This window comes from Dasypus novemcinctus, chromosome 1, assembly GCF_030445035.2.
Source record: "Dasypus novemcinctus isolate mDasNov1 chromosome 1, mDasNov1.1.hap2, whole genome shotgun sequence".
Taxonomy (NCBI): Eukaryota; Metazoa; Chordata; class Mammalia; order Cingulata; family Dasypodidae; genus Dasypus; species Dasypus novemcinctus.
In genome coordinates, this window is record NC_080673.1 from 95,061,399 (window position 1) to 95,084,614 (window position 23,216).

The 23,216-nt window shown below is 35.8% G+C and overlaps 1 protein-coding gene across 4 annotated transcripts in view; it reads left to right on the top strand.

The window, feature by feature from the left end:
* The window catches only part of PPA2 (inorganic pyrophosphatase 2), a 120,144-nt gene that overhangs the window by 65,509 nt on the left and 31,419 nt on the right, over positions 1-23,216 (top strand). For all 4 annotated transcript variants that reach the window (XM_058294615.2, XM_012518669.4, XM_058294630.2 and 1 more), the window contains exon 7: positions 17,062-17,188. In XM_058294615.2, the coding sequence (XP_058150598.1) occupies positions 17,062-17,188 (127 nt within the window). The remainder of the gene's footprint in view (positions 1-17,061; positions 17,189-23,216) is intronic.

The window sequence follows — 23,216 nt, forward strand, 5'->3', positions numbered from 1 at the left end:
CCCCGCCCGGCTCCAAGCGCTACCGCGGCCCGCAGCCGGGGCCTGCACCGGCCCCGCCCGGCTCCAAGCGCTACCGCGGCCCGCAGCCGGGGCCTGCACCGGCCCCGCCCGGCTCCAAGCGCTACCGCGGCCCGCAGCCGGGGCCTGCACCGGCCCCGCCCGGCTCCAAGCGCTACCGCGGCCCGCAGCCGGGGTCTGCACCGGCCCCGCCCGGCTCCAAGCGCTACCGCGGCCCGCAGCCGGGGCCTGCACCGGCCCCGCCCGGCTCCAAACGCTACCGGCCCGCAGCCGGGGCCTGCACCGGCCCCGCCCGGCTCCAAACGCTACCGCGGCCCGGCCCGGCCTGGCTCAGCCCCACCGAGCGGGGCTAGATGCCTCGTCTCCGCCTACCCAAGAAGGGAATCCTCTGCAGGTAGCTGGGATCTCCGTGTATATTTCACAGACGAATCCTCTGTTACCTTCCCTCCAAATCGATGTCCAGACACTTCCGGACCAGCAAAAATCCCGAAACAATCCGGTCCCAAAGAGTCTCCAACGCCGCCCAGCCGATTCCCTGCAGAAGACTCTAACAGGGATGTTCACTCAGCCGCCATCTTGCCCCCTCTCCCCCCATAATTATTTTGATATTCTTCCTTGTGTCTATCAATAGTCCATTTGTTTTTACTGCTAACATTCCATTGTATGGACATACCACAATGTGTTTATCCATTCACCTGTTGAGGGACATTTGGGTTATTTCCAGTTTTTTACTATTGCAAATAAAATTGTTATGAACATTTGTAGACAAGTCACAATATGGATTTATGTTTTTATTTCTCTTGGATAAATACTAAGAATAGACTAGCTGGGGCAGTTTGGTATATATGTTTACTTTTTAAAGAAACTGATAAAATATTTACTTTTTAAAGAAACTGATAAAATATGTACCATTTCTCCTTTCCATCAGCAGGGAATGAGAGTCCCAGTTCTTCCTCAGCCTGTCAACACTTCGTATGATCAGGCTTTAAAATTTTATCTTTTGTAGTGGGCTTATAAGTTCTTTTACAAATTAAATTAGACTTTCAAAAATAGGTCCATGTGAAAATTATGAAATAATGGATCATACAGCTAATTTAATTTCTTTTTACTTAAATGATTCTTTTTTCTTCCCTTTTTAAAAAAATAATTGGTGGGAAAGGAAGAATACATTTTAAAAATTGTGGGATAAACCATTTCCTATTAAAAACTGAACTATAAAATTTTAATTATTCCTTTAATCATGTGATTTTGGACTTCATTGATTTTATTGGCATTGCTGTCCTTAAACTCGTCAGCAAGAGTATTTTAAAAGCATTGGCCTTTGATTCTGAAAACCTGGGTTTGCTTTCTGCCTTCTCCAGTTATTACTATGTTTGTGATTTTGTGGTAGTCATATAACCTTTAACTTATTCTTGTGGTTATTCATACTTGGTCCAGACACTTAGAATATTTGTGAATTTAAAGTTATTAGAGCCTGCACCTTAACCAGCATTTTTCCTCCGTAAGTATGGAGAACATTGATTAAGAAAATGAGACCAACATTTTAAATCTAAGAACTTCAGAATTATAATGGATGTGTCAGCTCCACTTTAGTTCTATCTCTGGAAATAATATGAAGGACATGATTATCCTCTGAAATTTATAGTATGGTTTATGGGGGATGAAAGATGGCTACAAATTATTTGACACACCCCACACTGAGAGATGAAATCTGTTTCCTCTCTTCAGTCTAGTCCTGTATATGATCTCTTTGATGAATGGAATATGGCAGAAGCGATACCATCTCAGTACCTAGCCTAGCCTTTAAAAGAACTGGCAGCTTCTGCCTTGGTCTTTTGGATCCCTGTGCCACTGTTTAGGAAGTTCAACTGCCCTGATGAAGAGGATACGTGGAAGGGCTCTGAGATTAGTTGGAGAGGGTGAAGGCTCAGCTGATCCAACCTTCCCACCATCCCTGCCAAGGCAACAGGCGTGTGAGTGGAGCTGTCTTGGGGAACTTTCAGTCCAGCCAGTTGCCAACTGAGTACCATTGAAGTGAATGCAGTTGATGAAGTAGGAGAATCATTCTGTGGGTTCTTTTCAAATTCCGGGTCCACAGAGTTATGAGATATAATAAAATGGTTCATGTTTTAAACTATAATGTTCTGGGGTAGTTTGCCCGTGTTCTTATTCCATAGGATGTGTTTGAAGTACTGCATTTGCACATTGCAAATCTGTCTCTGAATTTATATAAATCTCTGAAAGGTTATTCTTTATAGAGTAATGAGTTTCAATAATTGAGAAATCCATGACCACTCAGGTCCAAACTTCCAATACTTAAGAGTTTGACATTTCTTTTCCTAGTTTGCTTTCCAGCATGAAGAATTCTTCTCTTTTTATCTCACCCTCTTTGGAAATAATCTCCTTTGAGATCTCTGAAACAGGAATGATTATAGAATGCCATTTGCATCTACTTTAAGTAGAATTTTTTATTGTTATTGTTAATTGGTTCTATTTTGGTACCTGTGGTAGATTGAATTATATACCCCAGTTTAGACATGTTCTTAATCTGTATTCCTGTGAGTGTAAACCCATTGTAAATAGGACCTTTTGAACATGTTATTTTTGGTTAAGTCATGGCCAGCTGAAACCGGTAGGCATTAATACAGATTGCCGGGAGCCATAGGGAGAAGCAGGAAGGCAGAGGTGCAAACAAAGGAACCCCCAGGATTGTGGCAAGCCAGCACCAGAATGCAAGGAAGCAAGCCTTTTTTTAAGTCTAAAGCCATGAGACAATAAACTTCCATTGCTTAAGCCAGCCCTTCATGCAGTATTTGTGATAGCAGCTTGGCAATCTAAGACAGTACCCATCTTCAGGTTGCCTAATGGCATTGTCTCTTATGACTCTAAGTAGTACAATAAGCCACATCTTCTTAAACCATATGTAGAAATTCTTAGATAAAAGCAGACATTAATATTAGAAAACAAAATAAGAATGAATGGTAGGACCTATATTCAAGTGCTGTTTCTTTGAAAAGAATCTGTAAGATAGGTAAATTACTAGATAACCCAAACAAGGGGGAAAAAAGGAGATAGCACAAATGCAAAATAAGTAAAAATTTAGAAAAATCTTAGAAACAGAGGAAATTAAATACATTTATTTTTATTTATGTATTATATATATGTATGTCAAGATAATGCATAATTCTGTGCGATTAAACATGAAACAGGTGGATTATATAATCTAGGATGATATAATAAAAGTGGCATAGAAACAAAGTCTAAAGGGATTGCTTTCCATGGAAAAAATACAGGTAGTTGTAAAATAGCTATACCCTGAAAAATAACATTCCCTGCCCATATTTTTGGGGAAGTCTCACAGACTTTTAAATAGACAGCGTAAGAAAAAATAAATACATAAATTTCAACTTAGTTTCTTTTATTGATGTGAAAACTTAATTGAGGCTCCTCTAAAGAAACCAGTCTTGTGAATATTCCTGCAAAATATGTAAATAAATATTAATGGTTCTGACAACTCCTTAAAAGAATAATGATATGACTAAGTAGGGTTTATTTCAGGAAGCAAGGATGGTTCAATATTTGGAAAAGAGCACCTAGTATCGATGCTCAAACAGCAAGCTACCAATAAAAGGTGACTTTGTTGAAGTTGTTACTAATCAAGAAGCACAGGCTTTGGCTCAGATGTAGGTGTAAATCTTCAGTTGTTCCATTTGAGTTCTAGGATTTGGGGCAAATTATCTAAGTGTTATGAGTCTCAGTGTCCTCTACCCTGTACAATACTGTTTTGTGGGCATTAAATGAGATGATACACATAGAGGACACTGTATAGTGCCCAGCATATGAAGTATGTATGATAAATGCTCATTTCTTTTTCTCCCTTTGCTATAGTTCTTTTTCCTTTAAGTTTTCACTAACATTATCTATTAATAGAAGCCCCACTGTCACCTCCCTATAACCCAGATGACCTCGTATCTATAGTATTGCAATAGCTTTCTAACTGATATCTCAGCCTCCAACCTTTCCTTTCATCATATTCTTTCTCCGTTGGAGAACCTACTGAGACACTCAGTTGCCTAGATTGGGGCAGTGGAATTGCAAATGAAGACACTGATAGGAGAAATGAGTCACGTGTATTGTCTTATATTGGTCTCTGCTGGCTTGAGATATATAAGTCTCCCCAACAAGATTGAGAATCTTTGGCTCCAGGGATTCTTTCTTTCTGAATGCACAGTGCCTAATACAGTGCTAGGTTCTCAAGAGAGACTAAACATGTGAAAGTAGGTTAACATAATTTTATATATAACTTTCTAAAGTGAGATTTCAGTTTAGTTTATATAATACACACTTTTGTGTAAACTAATACAACTTCTTGCATATTTACATTTAGGGTTTAGAATTGTTTTGCAAATGTTCTGAAAGGATTTATTTGACTTGATTTAAGTTCTAAGTTTTTTTCTAAGAATAAATCATCTCAAGACACAGAAATGACTTTCCTTTGCATATCTTGCTTTCCAAATGTAAACTGTAGTTTACATTTGAATCATGAAGAAATTATTCTGAAGCATTTGTTCAAATATCAGTTTGCAGTGAATTTCTATAGCTGAATAAACCTTTACAAGAATATATAGAAAGAATGCATGTATATAAACTTGGCATTGGCAACATGAGTGAACTACTGAAATAACTTTCTGGAACACATGGAACATCTGCTTGAATGTCTTGCTCTTTCAGGGTTTCTCTTAAAACCTTTTTAAAGCATTTTATAAAGCCTGTTCTATTTATACCTTTAACATTTTAATGATTTTTTTCACTGTCATTCTTAATCTTCTTAAGGCTATATTCTAGTATGCTAAAAATTTACTTATCACTATTAACTCGTCAAGATTGCCAAAAAGATACTGTGAAGTGATTTAAATAAAATTAATGCTAAGTTAAAGGTTTCTCAGCTCTCTTTCTCCCCAAGCAGCAGGAGCCAAATATATTTGTTATATTATGGTGTGTATGGGTTTATTTTCTGTCTAATTTTAATTTATAGGACTAGTATACAACTTAAATTTCAAGATCTATAAATAATTTCAGCATCAAATTGGAACTGGTGTAAACAGTCCACTGCCTTGTAGACTGTGCTGGATTTTTAAAATATTTATGTATGTGGGAATCCCCTATATTTTTTTATGTAACATTTATGTAAGCTATGTATCTTTAAATAAAAGTAAAATAATAGCTGAAAACTGCAAAAAACATATATGGGTTATGTTTTTACTTACAAAAAGTGATTTGATTTTGATTTTTTAAATCAAATTAGATTTTAGAATCATTTAATGTCTAAGTATGTCTAAGAAGAATCTTAGCCATTAAAATAATTTTTTAGCTTTTCAATTTTGGAATATTGACTAATCTATAAAGTTATGGGTAGGCTTACGACAAGGAGTATTTTTATACAGAAATTTTAGGTTCTTCTGTTAGGTGACAGTGACAGCAGGAGTGATGCCATTGGGAGATGTGCTCTCTTCTTTCAGGTCCTCATTTCTCTTGCTCTACCCTTCTCTCATCTTTGATTCCATTGATCTTCATTAAATATTATTCTTGGTAATACAGAAATACAATTCTAGCCACACTTGCCTGTGCTGCCTAATTTCCATAATTTCTGAGCTTGTGGTCAGTACAATGAAGTCAGTCTTACTTCAACTTCTGATTACTCTGGATAGAACAGGAAAATAGCCCTCTGAGGATGTAGAGCTGACAGCCAGGGAAATTCCCTCTAGAATAGAGAAAGCTATATATGGTTGGGAGGATCAAGATTAGAGTCAACTATCTGTTGTGCTAGGAAAACCAAACATGGTATGAGTTTAAACCACAAGGTAGTTATATTAGTAAGCTTGAGCTTCTTTCTGTATCATTAGATGTTAACTTTGTTTCTTCTGTGAATTGCCTGTTCATGTTTTCTGCCCATTTTTAATTGAGTGGTGATTTTCTTCTTGATTTTTAGTAGCTTGACATGAATTTGGGATATGAGTTCTTTGGGTGTAATGTGAGTTGCTAATATTTGTCTCAGGTTATCTTTTTCTTATTTAAAATTGAAAATAAACTTTATTAAGGTATAGCTTACATACAATAAAATGTACCCATTGTAAGTATATGGTTCAGTGCATTTTAACAAATGTTTGTACCCCCGTAAACTCCATCCCCCTTTAATCAAAATATTGAATGTTCCCATCCATCCAGAAAATTCTCTTTTGCCCCTTTGCAAACAACCCCTTGCCCTCATTTCTGACTCCAGACAACCACTGATCTGCTGTTTGTCACTGGAAGTTTGTTTTTGGTTCTAGAATATCATATGAATAGTGCATTTCTTTTGTGTCTGGCTTTTTTTCTTTTTTTCTTCTAATGTTTTTGAGAATGGTCCAGCCATGTTGTCGAGTATATCAGTAATCCATTCTTATTTATTGCTGAGTAGTATTCCATTGTATGAATAATTTTACACTTTACCTGTTCTCCCATTGATGGATATTTAGGTTGTTTCCAGTTTTATACTGTTATAAATAAAGCTCCTCTAACAATTCTTATTTTATAAGTGGTTGGGTTTTTTTGTTTTTTGGACATATGCTTTAATTTCTCTTGTGTAAACACCTAGGACATCACATGATAAATGTATATTTAAATTTATGAGAATCTAACAACAAACTTTTTCAAAGTGGTTGTACTGTTTTATACTTTAGTCAGCAATGTGTGAGACTTTAGTTGCCTCATATCCTGACTAACATTTAGAGTTGTCAGTGTGTGTGTGTATGTATTTATATATATATGTATATGTGTGTGTGTGTATATATATATATATATAGCTTTTCTAATGGGGGTGTGGTGGTATCTCTGTGGTTTTAATTTGCATTTCCTGATGACTGGTGATTTTGAGTATCTTTTTATGTTTATTGGTCATTTGTATATCTTTTTTCGTTGTTTCTGTTCATAATGTTTGCTCATTTTTATTTGTTGTTTGTTCTCTTATTATTGCGTTGTAAATTTCTTTATAGAGCCTACATACAAGTCCTTTGTCGAATATATGTATTAGGAGTTTTTTCCCCATTCTGTGACTTGTCTTGCTTTCTGAATTGTGTCTTCAGAAGAGCAGAAGTTAAAATTTTTTTGTAGTTTAATTTATCAATGTTTTTTCTTACAAGATTAGAGCTTTTTGTGTTCTAGGAAATTATTAGCTACCCAAGATGGCAAAGATTTTTTCTCCTGTTTTCTTCTATGTGCAGTATAGTTTTAGCTGTAATGGTTAGGTTTATGATCCACTTTGAGTTCATTTTTCTGTGTGTTGTAAGATCAAGTTCCATTTAAAAAAAAATATTATACTAGGGTGTTCCCCCACCACACACACAACTCCTTAAATTAACTTTAGCTTCTTCCTTGAAAATCAATTGTATTTGTCCATTTCTAGATTTCCTATGCTGTTCCCTTGATCTATATGTCTATCCATAAACCATTACCTCATTATTTTTGTTACAGTAGCTTTAACAGTATCTTCAACCATGTTAACTTTCTTTTCTCAAAATGGTTTTGACTCCTCTAGGTCCATAGTATTCCCATGTAAATTTTAGAATCAGCTTGCAATTTTCTAAATAAAAACTTACTGGGATTTTGATTAGAAGCATGATACATCTGTTTAAATCAATTTGGAAAGAATGGACATCCTAATGATTAATGAGTTTTTAAACTTCAAAAAGGGTGTATCTCCCCTTTAGGACATTCTCTCAGTGTTGTTTTGTAGCTTTCATTGTACCAGTCTCACACATAGTTTGTTAAACTTACCCATTAGGATTTCATGTGTTTGATGCTATTATAAATGATATTGTTTTGTTAATTCATTTTCCAGAGGTTTGCCACTATTATATAGAAATACAATTGATTTCTGTATAGTAACTTTGTATTCTGCAACCCTTAAATCACTTATAGTTCTCTAGCTTTTCTGTAGATTTCTTTGGATAGTCTAAGTACAGTAACATGTTTTCCATCCCTTTTTCCCTATCTGTATGCCTTTTATTTCTTTTTCTTGACTTACTGCATTATATGGTGATAACAGACATTGTTGCCCTGATCCTGATTTTTATGGACTAGTTCAGCATTAAATATAATGTTAGCTGTAGGTTTTTTCCTTTATCAAGTTGAGGATGTTTTCTTATATTTATATTTGCTGAAACTTATCATCATTAGTGGATATTGAATTTTGAATGCTTTTTCTACATTTATTGAGATGATCATTTTATTTGGCTCCTTTATTCTTTTAATGTATTGAATTACATTCTTCAATTTCCAAATGTTAAACTAAGCTTGCATTTGTAGAATATACCCCACTTGGTCATAATGAGGTAGTCTTCTATATTTTTGATGAATTTTGTTTCTTAATATTTTGTCAAAATTTTTTGAAGCTATGTTCTTAATGGATATTGGTCTGAAGTTTCTTTTTTTAATTTATTTATTGAGATAAATTTTGCATACCCAAAGCTTCATCTTTTTAAAGTGTACAATTACATGGTTTTTAGTGTATTCACAGTGTCAGCCATCAGTACTATCTAATTCAAGAACATTTTTATCACCCCAGCCACTCCCCATTTTCTCATCTCCTACTGCCTTCTCCCCAGCCTGACCCTTTGACAACTACTAATCTACTTTTTTGCCTCTTGGATTTGCCAATTCTGTACCTTTCATATAAATGGAATCATACAGTATGTATGTGGCCTGTTTTATCTGAGTTCTTTCACTTAGCACAGTATTTTCAAGGTTTATCCATATTGTAGTATATATCAATACTTTATTCCTTTTTATGGTGGATTAATTTTCTTTTTCATGGTTTTGTCACATTTTGTTTATTCATCTCTCAGTTGATGGATGTTTAGATTCTTTCCACTTTGACTATAATGAATAATGACTTATGAACATTTTTATTTTTTTAGGAGGTACTGGGGATTGAACCCAGGACCTCGTACATGGGAAGCGGGTGCTCAACTGCTGAACTACATCTGCTCCCCAATGAGAGTTGTTTGTTTGTTTTTAGGAGGTACTGGGGATCAAACCTGGGACCTTGAACATGGGAAGCAGGCACTCCACTATATGAGCTACATTCTACTCCCCATTTACCTTTATTTATTTATTTCTTTTTAAGATTTATTTTTTATTTATTTCTCTCCCCTTCCTCACCCGAACCCCCACAGTTGTCTGCTCTCTGTATCCATTCACTGTGTGTTCTTCTGTGTCCTTCTGTGTTCTTGTATTCTTGTCAGCGGCACTTGAAATCTGTGTCTCTTTTTGTTGCGTCATCGTGCTGCATCAGCTCTCTGTGTGTGTGGTGCCATTCCTGGGCAGGCTGCACTTTTTTCGCACTGGGCAGCTCTCCTTATGGGGTGCACTCCTTGCGCATGGGGCTTCCCTATGCGGGGGACACCCCTGTGTGGCACGGCACTCCTTGTGCGCATCAGCACTGCACGTGGGCCAGCAGGCCCTGGGTTTGAACCTTGGGCCTCTCATGTGGTAGGCAGGCGCCCTATCCATTGGGCCAAATCCACTTCCCCCCATTTTCCTTTATTTACATGGTTTGTGTGTGTGTGTGTGGGGGGCATATGTTTTCACTTCTTTTGGTTATATAACCTAGAAGTAACATTATTTGATCATACTGTAAGCTTTCTATCATTATAATGTCCTTTTTGTTACCACAGTTGCTCATCTCATAAAGTGAGTTGGGAAGTTTTCCCTCCTCCTCTCTTTTCTAAAAATTTTGTATAGAATTTGTATAATACTATCCACAAAATTTGAGAATGTTCACCAATGTGAACAATGTGGAGCCAAAAGAAACTGATTATGTAGTTTTCTTTGGGAAAGATGTCCTCTCTCTCTCTCTTCTCTGTCTCTTTATTACAAATTCAATTTCTTTAATAGATAGGGCATTTCAGAATTCCTATTTCTTCTTGTGTCAATTTTGGTACGTTGTGTTTTTTAAAATGTCCATTTCACCTAAATTCTTGAATATATTGCCATAAAGTTGTTGAAAATATTCTCTTTTTATCCTCATAATTTCTTTGGCATTTATAGTGATTTATATTGATATTTATATTGATAGTATATTTCTTTCCATTTGTCTTAATTAGTTTTGCTAGAGGTTTATTAAATGTATTGATCTTTTCAAAGTGTCAGCTTTTGGTGTCATTGTTTTTCTCTATTTTTGTCTGTTTTCAAATTTGTTAGTTTCTTCTCTTTATTATTGTGTATTTTCTTTAATTTTCTCTTCTTTTCTAGTTTCTTAAAGTAGAAGATTATATCATTGATTTTAGACCTTTTTTCTAAAAGTAGGAGATTATATCATTGATTTTAGACCTCTTTTATAATATGAACATTTAAAGCTATAAAATTTCCTCTAAGCACCATATCAGCTATATCCTACAAATTTGATATCCTGTGGTTTTTGTTTTTCTGTTCATATTTTCTAATTTCCCTAGCTATTTCTCTCTTGGTCCATGGGTTGTTAGCTGTTTATTTCCAAATATAGAGAAATATTCCAGATATCTTTTTGTTTATTGATTTCTAATTTAATTCCATTGTGGTAGAAAATTCTCTATATTATTTCATTACTTAATTGAGAATTTTTTATGCTCCAACAGTTGCCTTATCTTGGTGAAAAGAATGCAAAGTTTGCTATTATTGGATTGATGTTCTATAAGTGTCGATTAGATCAACCTTGATGATAGTGTTTAAGTCTTCTATATCTATAAAGATTTTCTGTCTACTTGTTCTATCAATTACTGAAAGAAGAGTGTCTAATTTTCCAGCTATAATTGTGGAGTTGTGTATTTCTTCCATCAGTTGAGTCAGTTTTTATATCATTTATTTTGAACTCTGTTATTAGGTGCATATGCATTAGGAATTTTTAATTGGTGTGCCTTTATGATGAGTAGACACTTTATTTTTTTATCTCTAGTAATAGTCCTTGTTGTGAAAGATACCCAATATAGTATTTGCATGAATTATCTTTTCTATCTTTTTTACTTTTTGACCTTTCTGTGTCTTTCTATTTAAAGTATGTTTCTTGTAGAAGCATATAGTTGAGTTTCCCTTTTTACCGATTCTGACCATTCTGCCCCACCCCCTGTTTTGGAGTGTCTAGGCCATTTACATTTAATGTAATTTTCACTATTATTAGATTTGTCTACCATGTTTCTCCATTTTTCCCATCTGTTCTTTTTTCCTTTCATCTCTTTCTGCCTTTTTTTGTTTGTTTAGTATTTTTTAGTATTCTTGATTATAACTCCTCTGTTGTCTAATTAACTAAACCTCTCTTTTATTTTATCAGTGTATTCTAGAGCATCAGTGAGCAAACTTTTTCTGTAAAAGGCCAGATAGTAAATATTTTAGGCTTTACCAGCCAAGAGGCAAAATTGAAGAAATTATTTTGAAAGTTATGGAACAAGAGAGAATTAAATTTCCACAAAATTTTTTTTTGATGATCAAAATATAATTATAACGTGGGTGGGGTAGCTCAGTGGTTGAGTGAGTGCCTTTTTCACATGTATAAGGTCCCAGGTTCAATCTCTATTATCCTAATATATATGTATAATGGTAACTGAACACAATTTTTTTTTTGCAATTTAGATCGACTAATGAGAATGTAATAATTCTTTTTGGGAGAATATAAGTTAGCTTAATTAGGGTTGAAGTTAGTGTTTTTATCATCAAAATCAATTGTATATGTTCACCTGTTGGTAACAGGTGATTTGTTTTTGTGTGTGTGTGTGTATGTGTTTTTTGTCTTTATTTATTTTTTTAATGTTACATTAAAAAATATGAGGTCCCCAAATACCCCCCACCCCTCTCACCCCACTCCTCTTCCCATAACAACAACCTCCTCCATCGTCATGAGACATTCATTGCACTTAGTGAATACATCTCTGAGCACCGCTGCACCTCATGGTCAGTGGTCCACATCATAGCCCACACTCTCCCACAGTCCACCCAGTGGGCCATGGGAGGACATACAATGTCCGATAACTGTCCCTGCAGCACCACCCAGGACAACTCCAACCCCCGAAAATGCCCCCATATCATATCTCTTCCTCCCACTCTCTACCCCCAGTAGCCACCATGGCCACTTTCTCCACACCAATGCCACATTTTCTTTGATTACTAATCACAATAGTTCATGAATTATCAGTAAGTCCACTCTAATCCATACTCTATTCCTCCATCTTGTGGACCTTAGAATGGTTGTGTCCACTCCACATTTATATCAAGAGCGGGCTTAGATTCCACATGGATGCTGGATACAATTCTCCTGCTTTCAGTTGTAGGCACTCTTGGCTCCCTGGTGTGGTGGTTGACCTTCTTCACCTCCATGTTAGCTGAGTGGGGTAAGTCCAATAAACCAGAGTGTAGGAGTTGCAAGTCTTTTGAGGCTCAGGGCCTGGCTCTCACATGGTCAGTCCAGAGATTTCAGGTCCCCTGGGTATACACTAAACTCCAGCACCAACTACAGATACAGTAAAAGTAACTTGGAGAGGCTTGTGAACAAAGATCACATCTGAGTCCAGCTCCATCACACAGAAACACAAACTCCAAAATAGGGCCAACTGACATGGCACTGATCTCCATCTGCCATGACCATAGAACCTGTGGGTCTCTGTAGCCCTCAGAAGAACCAATACCTGGGGTTGTATTTACTTTATCTGTCTCTGGGACTCTGCTGAGAGGTGATTTGTAATAATGCTTAACATTTTATGTTGCAAATATTTTTTCAACCAACATATAGGTACTGTCATACACTAATATCAGTACACAAACGTATGATTTCAACTGAGCATATTTATTACTTGGAAGCTATTAGTAGAGCTTTGTTGTAGCTGTCTCTGGATAGTTGCCTTTTAGTAAGCCATTACATTGCAGATTAATTTTTCCAACTGAGGGTCAGATGGGTACTCCTCAATGCCACAGTTAAATGGATTTTAAAATGTTTGGAAATTCTCTTTGCACTTGCCTCAAGACCAATAAAGCACTGTGCTGGAACGATAGTTCGAGTTCTAAAATATATCTGCTGCACATTTGTGTGGGAATGGAAAGTTCACTTCTTGCTTTAATTTAGACATTATAGAAAGCAGTTTAACAATAGTTACGATACAAGCATTGACATTGTTTTTGTCATAATATAAGCTTTGCATATAAGCTCTATTTTGTTTTGTCATTTTAGGATGAATTCATTGAGAAACATTATTGAGTCTGTAGTAAAAACTAATATCCAAAGCTGTTCGGTGTTCAATAATAGTGGTCGAAGGTAGGGAGAGGATGTGGCTCGGTGGTTGTGCACCAGTTTCCCACATACGATATCCTGGTTCGGTCCCTGGCCCAGGTACCTAAAAAAAAATGTGATTGATGGTGGTTCTCGTCATTCATAAAAATTTCATACTTAGCCTTGAGCTTAAAAAAATTACAGTAACACTTTATCACTATTAAGCCAATAAACTGTAAATAACTGGGAAGAGTTTTTGTCAGTTTCTATTTTTAACTAAAATTCGTGGAACTGCCATTGGTTAAATTCACAAGAGTGAATGAAGTTCAAATAATACAATGCCTTAACCATAAGAATACAAACACTTTGCAGTTTAACAAACTTTGTATATTTGTCCAACTAAGATGTTTGTGCTCCACACATATTTTTACAACCATCAGTTATAATAAATACATCTTGTCAGAATCCATGTCAGGTTAATAAACATCAGCAACTGAGCCTTGGTAAAATGTACCAACTCATCAGGAGCCAAGAAAGAAAACTACTGAAATTTATTTTTAAATTGCAGTGTTGTCAACTCTTTTATCAGCAAAAACCTAATAACCTTAAGTTTATTTTCTCTAAGAACATTTCTTCAGCTGCTGCTTCTATCAAACATGATTCAGTTTACTCACCATTAGTAAAGCGCTTTTTTTGTTCAGCTAACAGCTAAGCCACTTGGAAGAAACTTACTTTGGTTGCAGCCTTTTTTTTATTTTTCAAATTTTTAAATTTTTGTGAAGAAAGTCTGTGATTAGATACTGCATTTTAAATTTTCTGATTTTTCTGTGGCTTTCCTGTGAATTGGGAATGTTGTGATGAGTGCTTAGGCTGGTAATATATAGTGTCACTGCATAACAAACACAATTCTTTGTCATCCAGTTCTATAATAAAACATTTCTCAATGTACCATGCCTTAAAAGCACAATATTCAAAATCCACTGTTTTCTTCACTTCTTGCTTTAACGTGATGAATGTGCACTGGTAATTATTTTAAAAATCATGTATAGTAATACAGATGGCACGTAAAACACTTTCAAATTATTAACTGTGACCACTATGATTTGTAGTGTACCAAACAACACTGCAAAATCATGAGAGCCCCAAGTATGACCTCTGTTACAACTAATCAACTCTGCAATTGTAGCATGAGATCAGGGACAGACAAGACATAAATGAGTGAATTTAGCTGTGTCCAAATAAAACTTTATTTATGGATATTGAATTGAATTTCATAGAATATTCATGTGTCATGAAATTTTAAAAAAATATTTTTTCAACTATTTAAAATATAAAAATCGGGAAGCAGACTTGGCCCAGTGGTTAGGGCGTCCGTCTACCACATGGGAGGTCCGCGGTTCAAACCCCGGGCCTCCTTGACCCGTGTGCAGCTGGCCCATGTGCACTGCTGATGCGTGCAAGGAGTGCCCTGCCACGCAACGGTGTCCCCCACGTAGGGGAGCCCCACGCGCAAGGAGTGCACCCCATAAGGAGAGCCACCCAGCGCGAAAGAAAATGCAGCCTGCCCAAGAATGGCACCACCCACACGGAGAGCTGACACAACAAGATGATGCAACAAAAACACAGATTCCCGTGCTGCTGACAACAACAGAAGCGGACAAAGAAGACGACGCAGCAAATAGACACAGAGAACAGACAGCCGGGAGTGGGGGTAAGGGGAGAGAAATAAATAAATCTTTAAAAAATTAAAATATAAAAATCATTCTTAGCTCGTGGGCTATGCATCAACATTCAGTGGGCCACATTTGGCCTGTATGCCATAGATTGCTGGCCTCTGCTCTAGTATATACAATATATACCTTTAACTTACCACATTCTACCTTAAAATAATATGTCGCTTCACGTATCAATTATGAACCTTATAAGAATAAATTTCCATTTCCCCTTTTATTTCTACCTTTTAATTACAAATACTTTTTTTCTTCAGTCAGTTATCTTTCAGAGAAATCTGAGAGAGAGGTTTCCTAAATGTATCCACATAGTTACCATTTCCAGCATTCTTCATTCCTTTGTGTACATCTGAGTTGTCATATCATTTTCCATCAGCCAGAAGACCTACCTATAACATTCCTTGTAGTTTAGGTTTGTTGGTGATTAATTCTTTCAGCTTTTTTTTTTTCTGACAAAGCATTTTACATTCATTTTTGAAGCATATTTTAGTTGGATATGAAATTCTGGGTCGGTAGCTGTCATTCTTATCCTTGTACCCTATATGTATTTTTTTCCCTCTGCCTTTAAGAAATTTTATGTCCTGGTTCACAGCACTTTGATAATGTGCCTTGGTTTGAATTTGTGTTTACTCAGGTGGGGTTGTTTTGAGCTTTATCAATCTGTGAATTTATACTTTTCACGAAATTTGGGAAATTTTCAAACACTGTTTTTTCAAATATTTTCCTGTCTCCCTCTTCAGGGACTCCAATTTCCATGAGTTAGAGTGCTTGATGTTTCACGGGTTATTGAGATGATGATATGATGATTACTACTGTTTTAGCCTTTGTCTCTGTGCTTCAACTTAGAAAGGTTCTATTGCTATATCTTCCAGTTCACTGACCTTCTTTTTGGCAGTGTCTCTTCTGTTGTTAAGCCTGTTCGTAAATTTTTCATTTCACATATTTGTATTTTTTAGGCTTTTAAGTGCCATTTGTTTCTTTTTAAAATATCTTCCATTTCTCTCCTCCTTATGTTCATGCTTTCCTTAAATCTTTCATCATATTTACAATAGTTTTAAAGTTTTTGTTTATTTCCATCATCTCTGTCATTTCTGACATCTGTCATTTCCATCATCTCTGTCATCTCTGTCCTGTCTGCTTCTGTTGTTACCTTTTCTTGCTTATAGAATTCTGGATGTTGTGAATGTTAGGTTGTTGAGTGCTTGGATTTTGTTCTTTTACTTTAGAGAAGGTTTTGTAGGTAGTTAAGTTATGGATAAGCTTGATCCTTTCCAGGAATTTTCTTTTTAAACTTCCTTAGAGTGGGTCTAAATAACCTTTGAAAGCCAGTTTAGTTTTATCACGAAGGCATGGCTTTCCTGGGCTCTGGGCTCTCTATAGAGTGCCCCTCATGTTGACTGAGGTTTACCTGAAGGTCGGAACTCAGCTTACAGCTCTCTAATAGTTATTCTTTGCTTAGCCTTGTTGGATTTTATTCCTTGCACATATTGCTTAGTATTTAACAAACAACTGAAAGGGAATACTATTTGGATTTCTGGACTTATTTCTTTGTGTATTTCTCTCCTTTCTAGTTCTCTGCCCCACATATTCCAGCTGCCTCAGCCTTCCTGAACTCTGGTGTTTGACTCCTCAACTTCAGGACATCCCTGTCTTCTGTCATTCCTCTTCCTTGTGCTGTCATCTGGAAAGTGTGGGCAGAAAGCCAGGACAATCATAGGCTCTCCTCATGTTTCCTTCTCTCAGGAGTCACAGTCCTAAGCCACCTGTTGTTTAGTGAGTTTTGTCCAGGTTTCTAGTTATTTACAATGGAAGGGCAAGTCTTTTATCAGTAATTCCATTATAGGCAGAATTAGAAGTCTTGAGACACTTTTCTAAAGGGATATTGCAAAACAGGCTCCATTACTGTTTTACATTATTTTAAACTATTAAACCTTTACTAAATTTCAGTCTGTGGTGTTTTTAATGCTTCATACAGATTTTTATGGTATATGAATAAATTTCTGCAAAGTCTTGCAAATGTTGAATTTCTTTTTTTTTTTTTTTAAGATTTTTTCTCGTGGAGAGGTTATTCGTGTGAAGATCCTTGGAATTTTGGCTCTTATTGATGAGGGTGAAACAGATTGGAAATTAATTGCTATCAATGTGAATGATCCTGAAGCATCAAAGTTTAATGGTAAGTCTATACCTTCCCAAAAAACAGAAATCAGTGTGTTCTGGAATTCTTAGAGTCTCATGTAAAACATATTTTATATATTTGGGAATTAATTATATATGTTTTGCTTTGAACTGTCTCCCCAAGGAAAGTAGAGGGCAATCCAGTATGACTCTGTCTGCGTTGTGTAATATTGATAGGAGGAGCAAGAGAAAAACGGATGTGATTTTTTATACTAAGTGCATTCTGTGGGTTACTAGTTCAGTTTTCAAAGATTTTTTAATTTTAAAATACTTTATTCTTTTTTCTCTCTCTTCCTTCCCTTTCTTTTCTCTCCTCTCTCCTTCTTCCCTCCCTTATCTCCCTCTCAGCTCCTTTCCCTTATCTCCTTTCCTTTTCCTTTTCCCTTTCCCTTTTTTCCCTTTCCCTTTCCCTTTTTTCCCTTTCCCTTTTCCTTTCCCTTTCCCTTTCCTTTCTTTTCTTTCTTTTCTTTCTTTCATGATGGCTTAATTGGTACTGGCAATTTTGGGTTTGAAAAGCATCCCTGGAATGAAATGTATATAGTATGGCACTTTCACCCTGAAATTTCTCTGTGGTAGTATGGGGGGTGGAGTGAGGGGCTAAGGAAGATGTCTTCATTTCCTGGGGCTGCCATAGCAAAGTCCCACAGACTGGGTGGCTTAAATCAACAAAAGTTTATCGTCCCCGGGTTTTGGAGGCCAGAAGTCCAACATCAAGGTGTGGGTAGGGCTGTGCTCCCTCTGAGGTCCTCAGGGAAGAATCTTCCGTGCCTCTCTCCTGGCCTCTGGTAGTGGCTTGCCTGCAGTCTGTTCCATCTCTGCCTCACTCGTCACCTGGTGTTCTCCCCTCGTCTCTGTGCCCAGTCCTCCCCTTTAAAGGACGCCAGTCACATTGGATCAGGAACCACCCTAATACAGTTTGGCCTCATCTTAACTAATAACATATTCAAAGATCCTTTTTCCAGATAAGTCACATTCATAGGACCTGGAGTTAGGAGTTGAAAATGGCATTTTGGGAAACACAATCCTACCCATAACAGAAGGACTATCCATCCAAGATGTAAGCCGTTTCTACACTTAGTTTTTGTTTTGTACAAATGAAAAGAAAGATAACTGTCCTCTGAAAAATTTTGACATCCCACAAATTTTGGTTCTGGACATAGCATGGCATGGTGAAGAATCGATTTTCTTTGGAGTCCGACTTCAATTTGAGTTTTGGTTTTGCCACTTCCTAAGTGACTTTGGGTAGATCATTTAACCTCTGTGAATTTCAGTTTGTTTGTTTATAAATGGAGATCGTAATGCTACTTTTGAGGTTTTTGGCAGTATGGGAGATGATTTATTAACAGTGTTTGGCTTTCACATATCAAGTGTTGACTATATACAATTATTATTATTCTTCCTCCCCATTTTTCTAACCTTTTCCCTTTCAGTTTCATCGTTATTCAGCATCCTGTGTCTTCTAGACCCCAATTCTCACCTAAGCTGGAAATATACTATTCCTGTGTTTTCTGAAACTTACGATCACTTATGTGTTAACCTTTCTTTGTTAGGTTAGTACACCTGAACCCTTTCCTTGCACATGGAACAACCAGAGGGGTTTTATGCCATTGTTCTTGGATGTGATTGACAAAGGAAAGGTTTGCTAGGGTGAAGTACGTTTGAACTCCCAGTCAAAACTAAAAGATGAAAACTACAATGTTAAGGTGATCCTTGAGTCCATAAACCAATTATATTTCTTGTCTCTCTATTTTATACCAGGTTTATCTTTATAGTGCTCCTACATGAATACCTATAAATATTATCCAGTTTTGTGTTTTATGTTTTGTTTTTTTAGTACCTTAACTTCTTCTTAAATGAGAAGTGATCATATGATGGTACAGCAGTTAACCAAATAATGCAACTCATTCATTGGAGTTGTGGTACACTACAGCTGTGAAACTCTACTAAGGGATTCCCCTTTAAACTGAAAGTAGGAGAGGCTGAGAGCCTGAACGAAGCTAGTCTTCGGTGATATTAGCCCTGTACTACTGGAAATGTGATTTACCATTTTTAACTGTTTAGCATATACAAAGTATTGGTGCCTGTTATATAATTGTCCCTAATTTAGAAGATGCTCCGAGAATTTTAGTAACTTGCGCAAGTTTGCAAATCTAGTAAATAGGAGAACCATGTTGTCTGTTTTCTTATTTGCTTAAGTGGGTGGAGGAAAGGCTAAGAGATGCTCAGTAATTGCAAGGGCTAAAAAGCTTCCTAAATTTGTGAAAGATTTTTAAAAGTTCTAAAAAGATTTGTTTCTATGGTGTGATTATAATATTTAATGGTTTTCTATTGTATCATAGTAATTCATGTACTAAGGGCACATAAGTTATGAGAGGAATTTAATTGGTATAAGCATATGGTTCTTTATTTTATAATGATGTTATGGTTAAAAAGAGAACCTTAGCAGGGAGGAAGAGGCCTGAGAAATATACGTATGGGAACCAACTTCATGATTTTGAAATTAGGTCAAATACCTTTTATAATAGCTTGTGATTTTATTATAGTAATATAAAAAGGTATAGTTGGATTCATATGATTAAGTAAATACTGGCTAATAGATAATAAAAGTTTTCTGCTATACATTCTCTATCCACTATATATCTTTGAAAAATTATCCTTAATTGATATTTAATTGTAAATCATGCAACTTAAAAATTTTTTATTATATTTTCATCCCATATTTGCCCTAAATTCACAGGATTTTTAAAATTTATTTATTTTTTCCTCATTGCCTGTTTGTTGTTTTTCTCTGGGTGGCATTGGAAACCGAACCCAGGTCCTCTCATGTGGGAGGTGAGAGTGCTCAACTGCTTGAGCCATATGTGCTCCCTGCCCATTTGGGTTTTTTTTTACTCATCTGTTCATTGTCTGCTCATTGTCTTGCTTGTTGTCTGCTTGTTGTTTTTGCTTGCTCTCTGCTTGTTGTCTGCTTATTGTTTGTCATCTTTGGGAGGTACTAGGAACCAAACTGGGGACAGCCCATGTGGGAGGTGGTTGCTCAACTGCTTGAGCCACATCCGCTTTCATGAATAGCATTTTTAAATTACAAAATTATATACTTGGAAATTAAAACGTGTAAGTATTACAAAAACATATATAAAATTAAAGGTAAAGTTTTCCTTCCTGTTTCCCATACCCAGTTTTCTTATATCTTTTCCCCGTGTGTTTTTAGTTCTTTTACTGCTTACTCCCATTCTGTAAATAGTATGCTCATTCTTCTGTTTCTTAATTTGTGTATTTTCTCAGTTTGAAGACAGAATTTAACTTCTTGTACAATTTCAATTGTTGTAGTTCTTCTAATATCTTAACCCTAAGTTTTGCACTTCAACCTGTATTTATTCCTTCTTTAACTTTAAACAGTAACTATTTACCATATATTATATACACCAAGGACCTTAGGTTGCTGTACTTCTCTCCTTTCTTTCTCTGATCCTGATAACCCAGATTCACTCCGCTATGCTATTAGTTCCAAATTTATAATGTTTAAGTTCTGTTCTTTAATTATAATTGTTTTTCATGTTTTGTCTCTTGGATGAATCTGAAAATTGAAAACTAATGTTTATCGTATTATTAAAATTATTCACCTAGTTTGTAATACTGTTTATTGATTGATTAATTTTAGACAGACTGTTCCCTGAGCCTGCTACATAGCCATATAATCATAGGATTTCTTTTCCTTACCCTTCAGGGTTAGTCTTACTGTTTCTTAGATTCTGTCATTCCCTCTCTTTTTGTATTCCTTTTTCATTGTTGCTGGTATACATTTTCCCAAAATTTTTTCACAGAAAATTGCACAAGATATTAATTACCTAAGTACATGCATGTCTGAAATGTTTTTCTTTTTCACCTTCTATATAAATTAAGCATCTAATGTAGCAACTTTAAATATAAATTACTGTTTATAAATAGAAATTTTTGTCATAAAAGAGTAGGTGATTTTATGATTTTAAAAACACTTGTCATCTAAATTTATTGGCATTTTTATTAGAGGACATGTAAAGAAAAGGAAAGATTAAGAATATTTAGAGAAGGGTAGCTACTGAAGGTTTGTTTTTTAAATTCCATGGTTGTTCTGGAGAAGTGCCTAATATAGAAATTGATAGAGGGAGTAGATGTGGCTGAAGTGGTTGAGCTCCTCCTTCCACATATGAGGTCCTGAGTTCAGTTCTCAGTGCCTCCTGACAAAACAAAAACAAACGACAAGCAAAACAAATTAAAAATCCAACTCAGTGAAGCTGATGTGGCTCAGTGGCTTCCCACATATGAGGTCCCAGGTTGAATCCCCAGCCCCTGGTACCTAAAAAAAGTAATTGATAGAGAAATATTTTATTATTTCTTATACATCTTTTGTTGTTGTTATTTAGACACTTAAAAGATAAATCAAGCCTATTAATTTCCACCGCCTTAAGAAAGGAAGCTGTTATTTGCCATGGTTAATAATAATTTTTTTTCTGTTTTGGAAACAGGTCTGTTTTAGTTTATAGACAATATAGCCTATCATATGTATATATTTTATTGTACTAATCCTGTCATGTTTAAGTTATGATTCTTCAAGGACGGTTTAGAGTTGTCTTATTTATGAGGAAATAACCTCTTGGATTCTAATGAACATCTGTGCAGACTTTTGTAGATTATAATATCCTGTTTTAATATTTATAGTTTTTAACTTTGATGTGATTGAACTGAAACTAGCTATTGCATCAGAGAACACATTTCAGTTAGAAAGAAACTGTTGTTACTCACTCTTTCTGTAATTTTAACAGCGCTACTTTAAATCGTCATGTCTCACCCTCTGAAATTGGACAGCCACTATGAAAATGTAACAAAAAGAAGTCTGAACATTTGAAACCAAACTCCTTAAAATCTATTAGGTCATTCCCTGTTAGAAAATTGGTTACTTTGGCAGACTTATTAAGACTTGGAGACCACTATGACCATTTAATGCACTGTAATTGGGTTCTAGGCCCTAATGTTTTTAGTGATACTTGAACGGCCTGAAGGAGTTAGTAAGATTCCCAGGACACCTGACTTGTTACTAGAGGATGCCTTGCCATGAGGGATAATAGCGCTTGGTTGTCTGATAACCAAGTTCATAGCTTTGTAAGAACATTGAAGTGCTAGGGCATGTGCAATTTCTCTCTTAGTTATTTTAGTTATCCATTATAATGTAGAGCTACAGATATTCACCAAACAGATGTTTGAACCTCTTCAGAACCTCCAGTGTTACCTAAGAACCTTATGTCAGAGGAGTTAATGTCATGAGGAGATAATTTAGGCCAAGAAGCTGTTTCACCATGCAGAGCAATGAAGATTTCTTTTATTTGGTTTTTAAATAAATGAAATCTGTCATCTGTTGTCCTGTAATAATTGTTGCCTATTAAGTGATTTTACAGTTTTTACAAAAAAGATTTTAAAAAATTGACACTATACAGTTATATCTATGTGAATACATTCTAGAATACATAAATTTACATGAATAAAGGAATTATTTAAAATGAGATGGTTGGATTTTTTCCAAGGGCAGTATGGTGCTTGTCCTAAAATAATTAAGTGTTTCCATGTATTTCATATGTGTAGAATTTCAGCTCACATGTAGGAAGATTTAAAAGTCAAAATCACATCGATCCTTTTATTCTTCAGAACAGGAATAAACTTGTTGAAACTGTATCTATTTGGCTTACATTTTCATTCACTAAATATATACTCCTAGTGGCTCTGTAATTATTTTTTAAAAAATAAAAAATATAATAAGGTCTCTGACTTTTTTTTCTTCCTAAAACATAACTTAATCCTGTCATTTAGAGGTTAAAGGGCAGGTGGCAGGTTAGCATAGTAATCTTAAGGGACAATATGCTTGTGAAACTTGGTAACCAAAAAGAAAAGAGTTTAATCTGTTTCCCTTTAGGAAGTCAGTAGCATGTACTCTCTGGCAATAGATAGAAAGGGACAGCCATAACACCATTGTTACTTAATGTGGAAAAATTCCT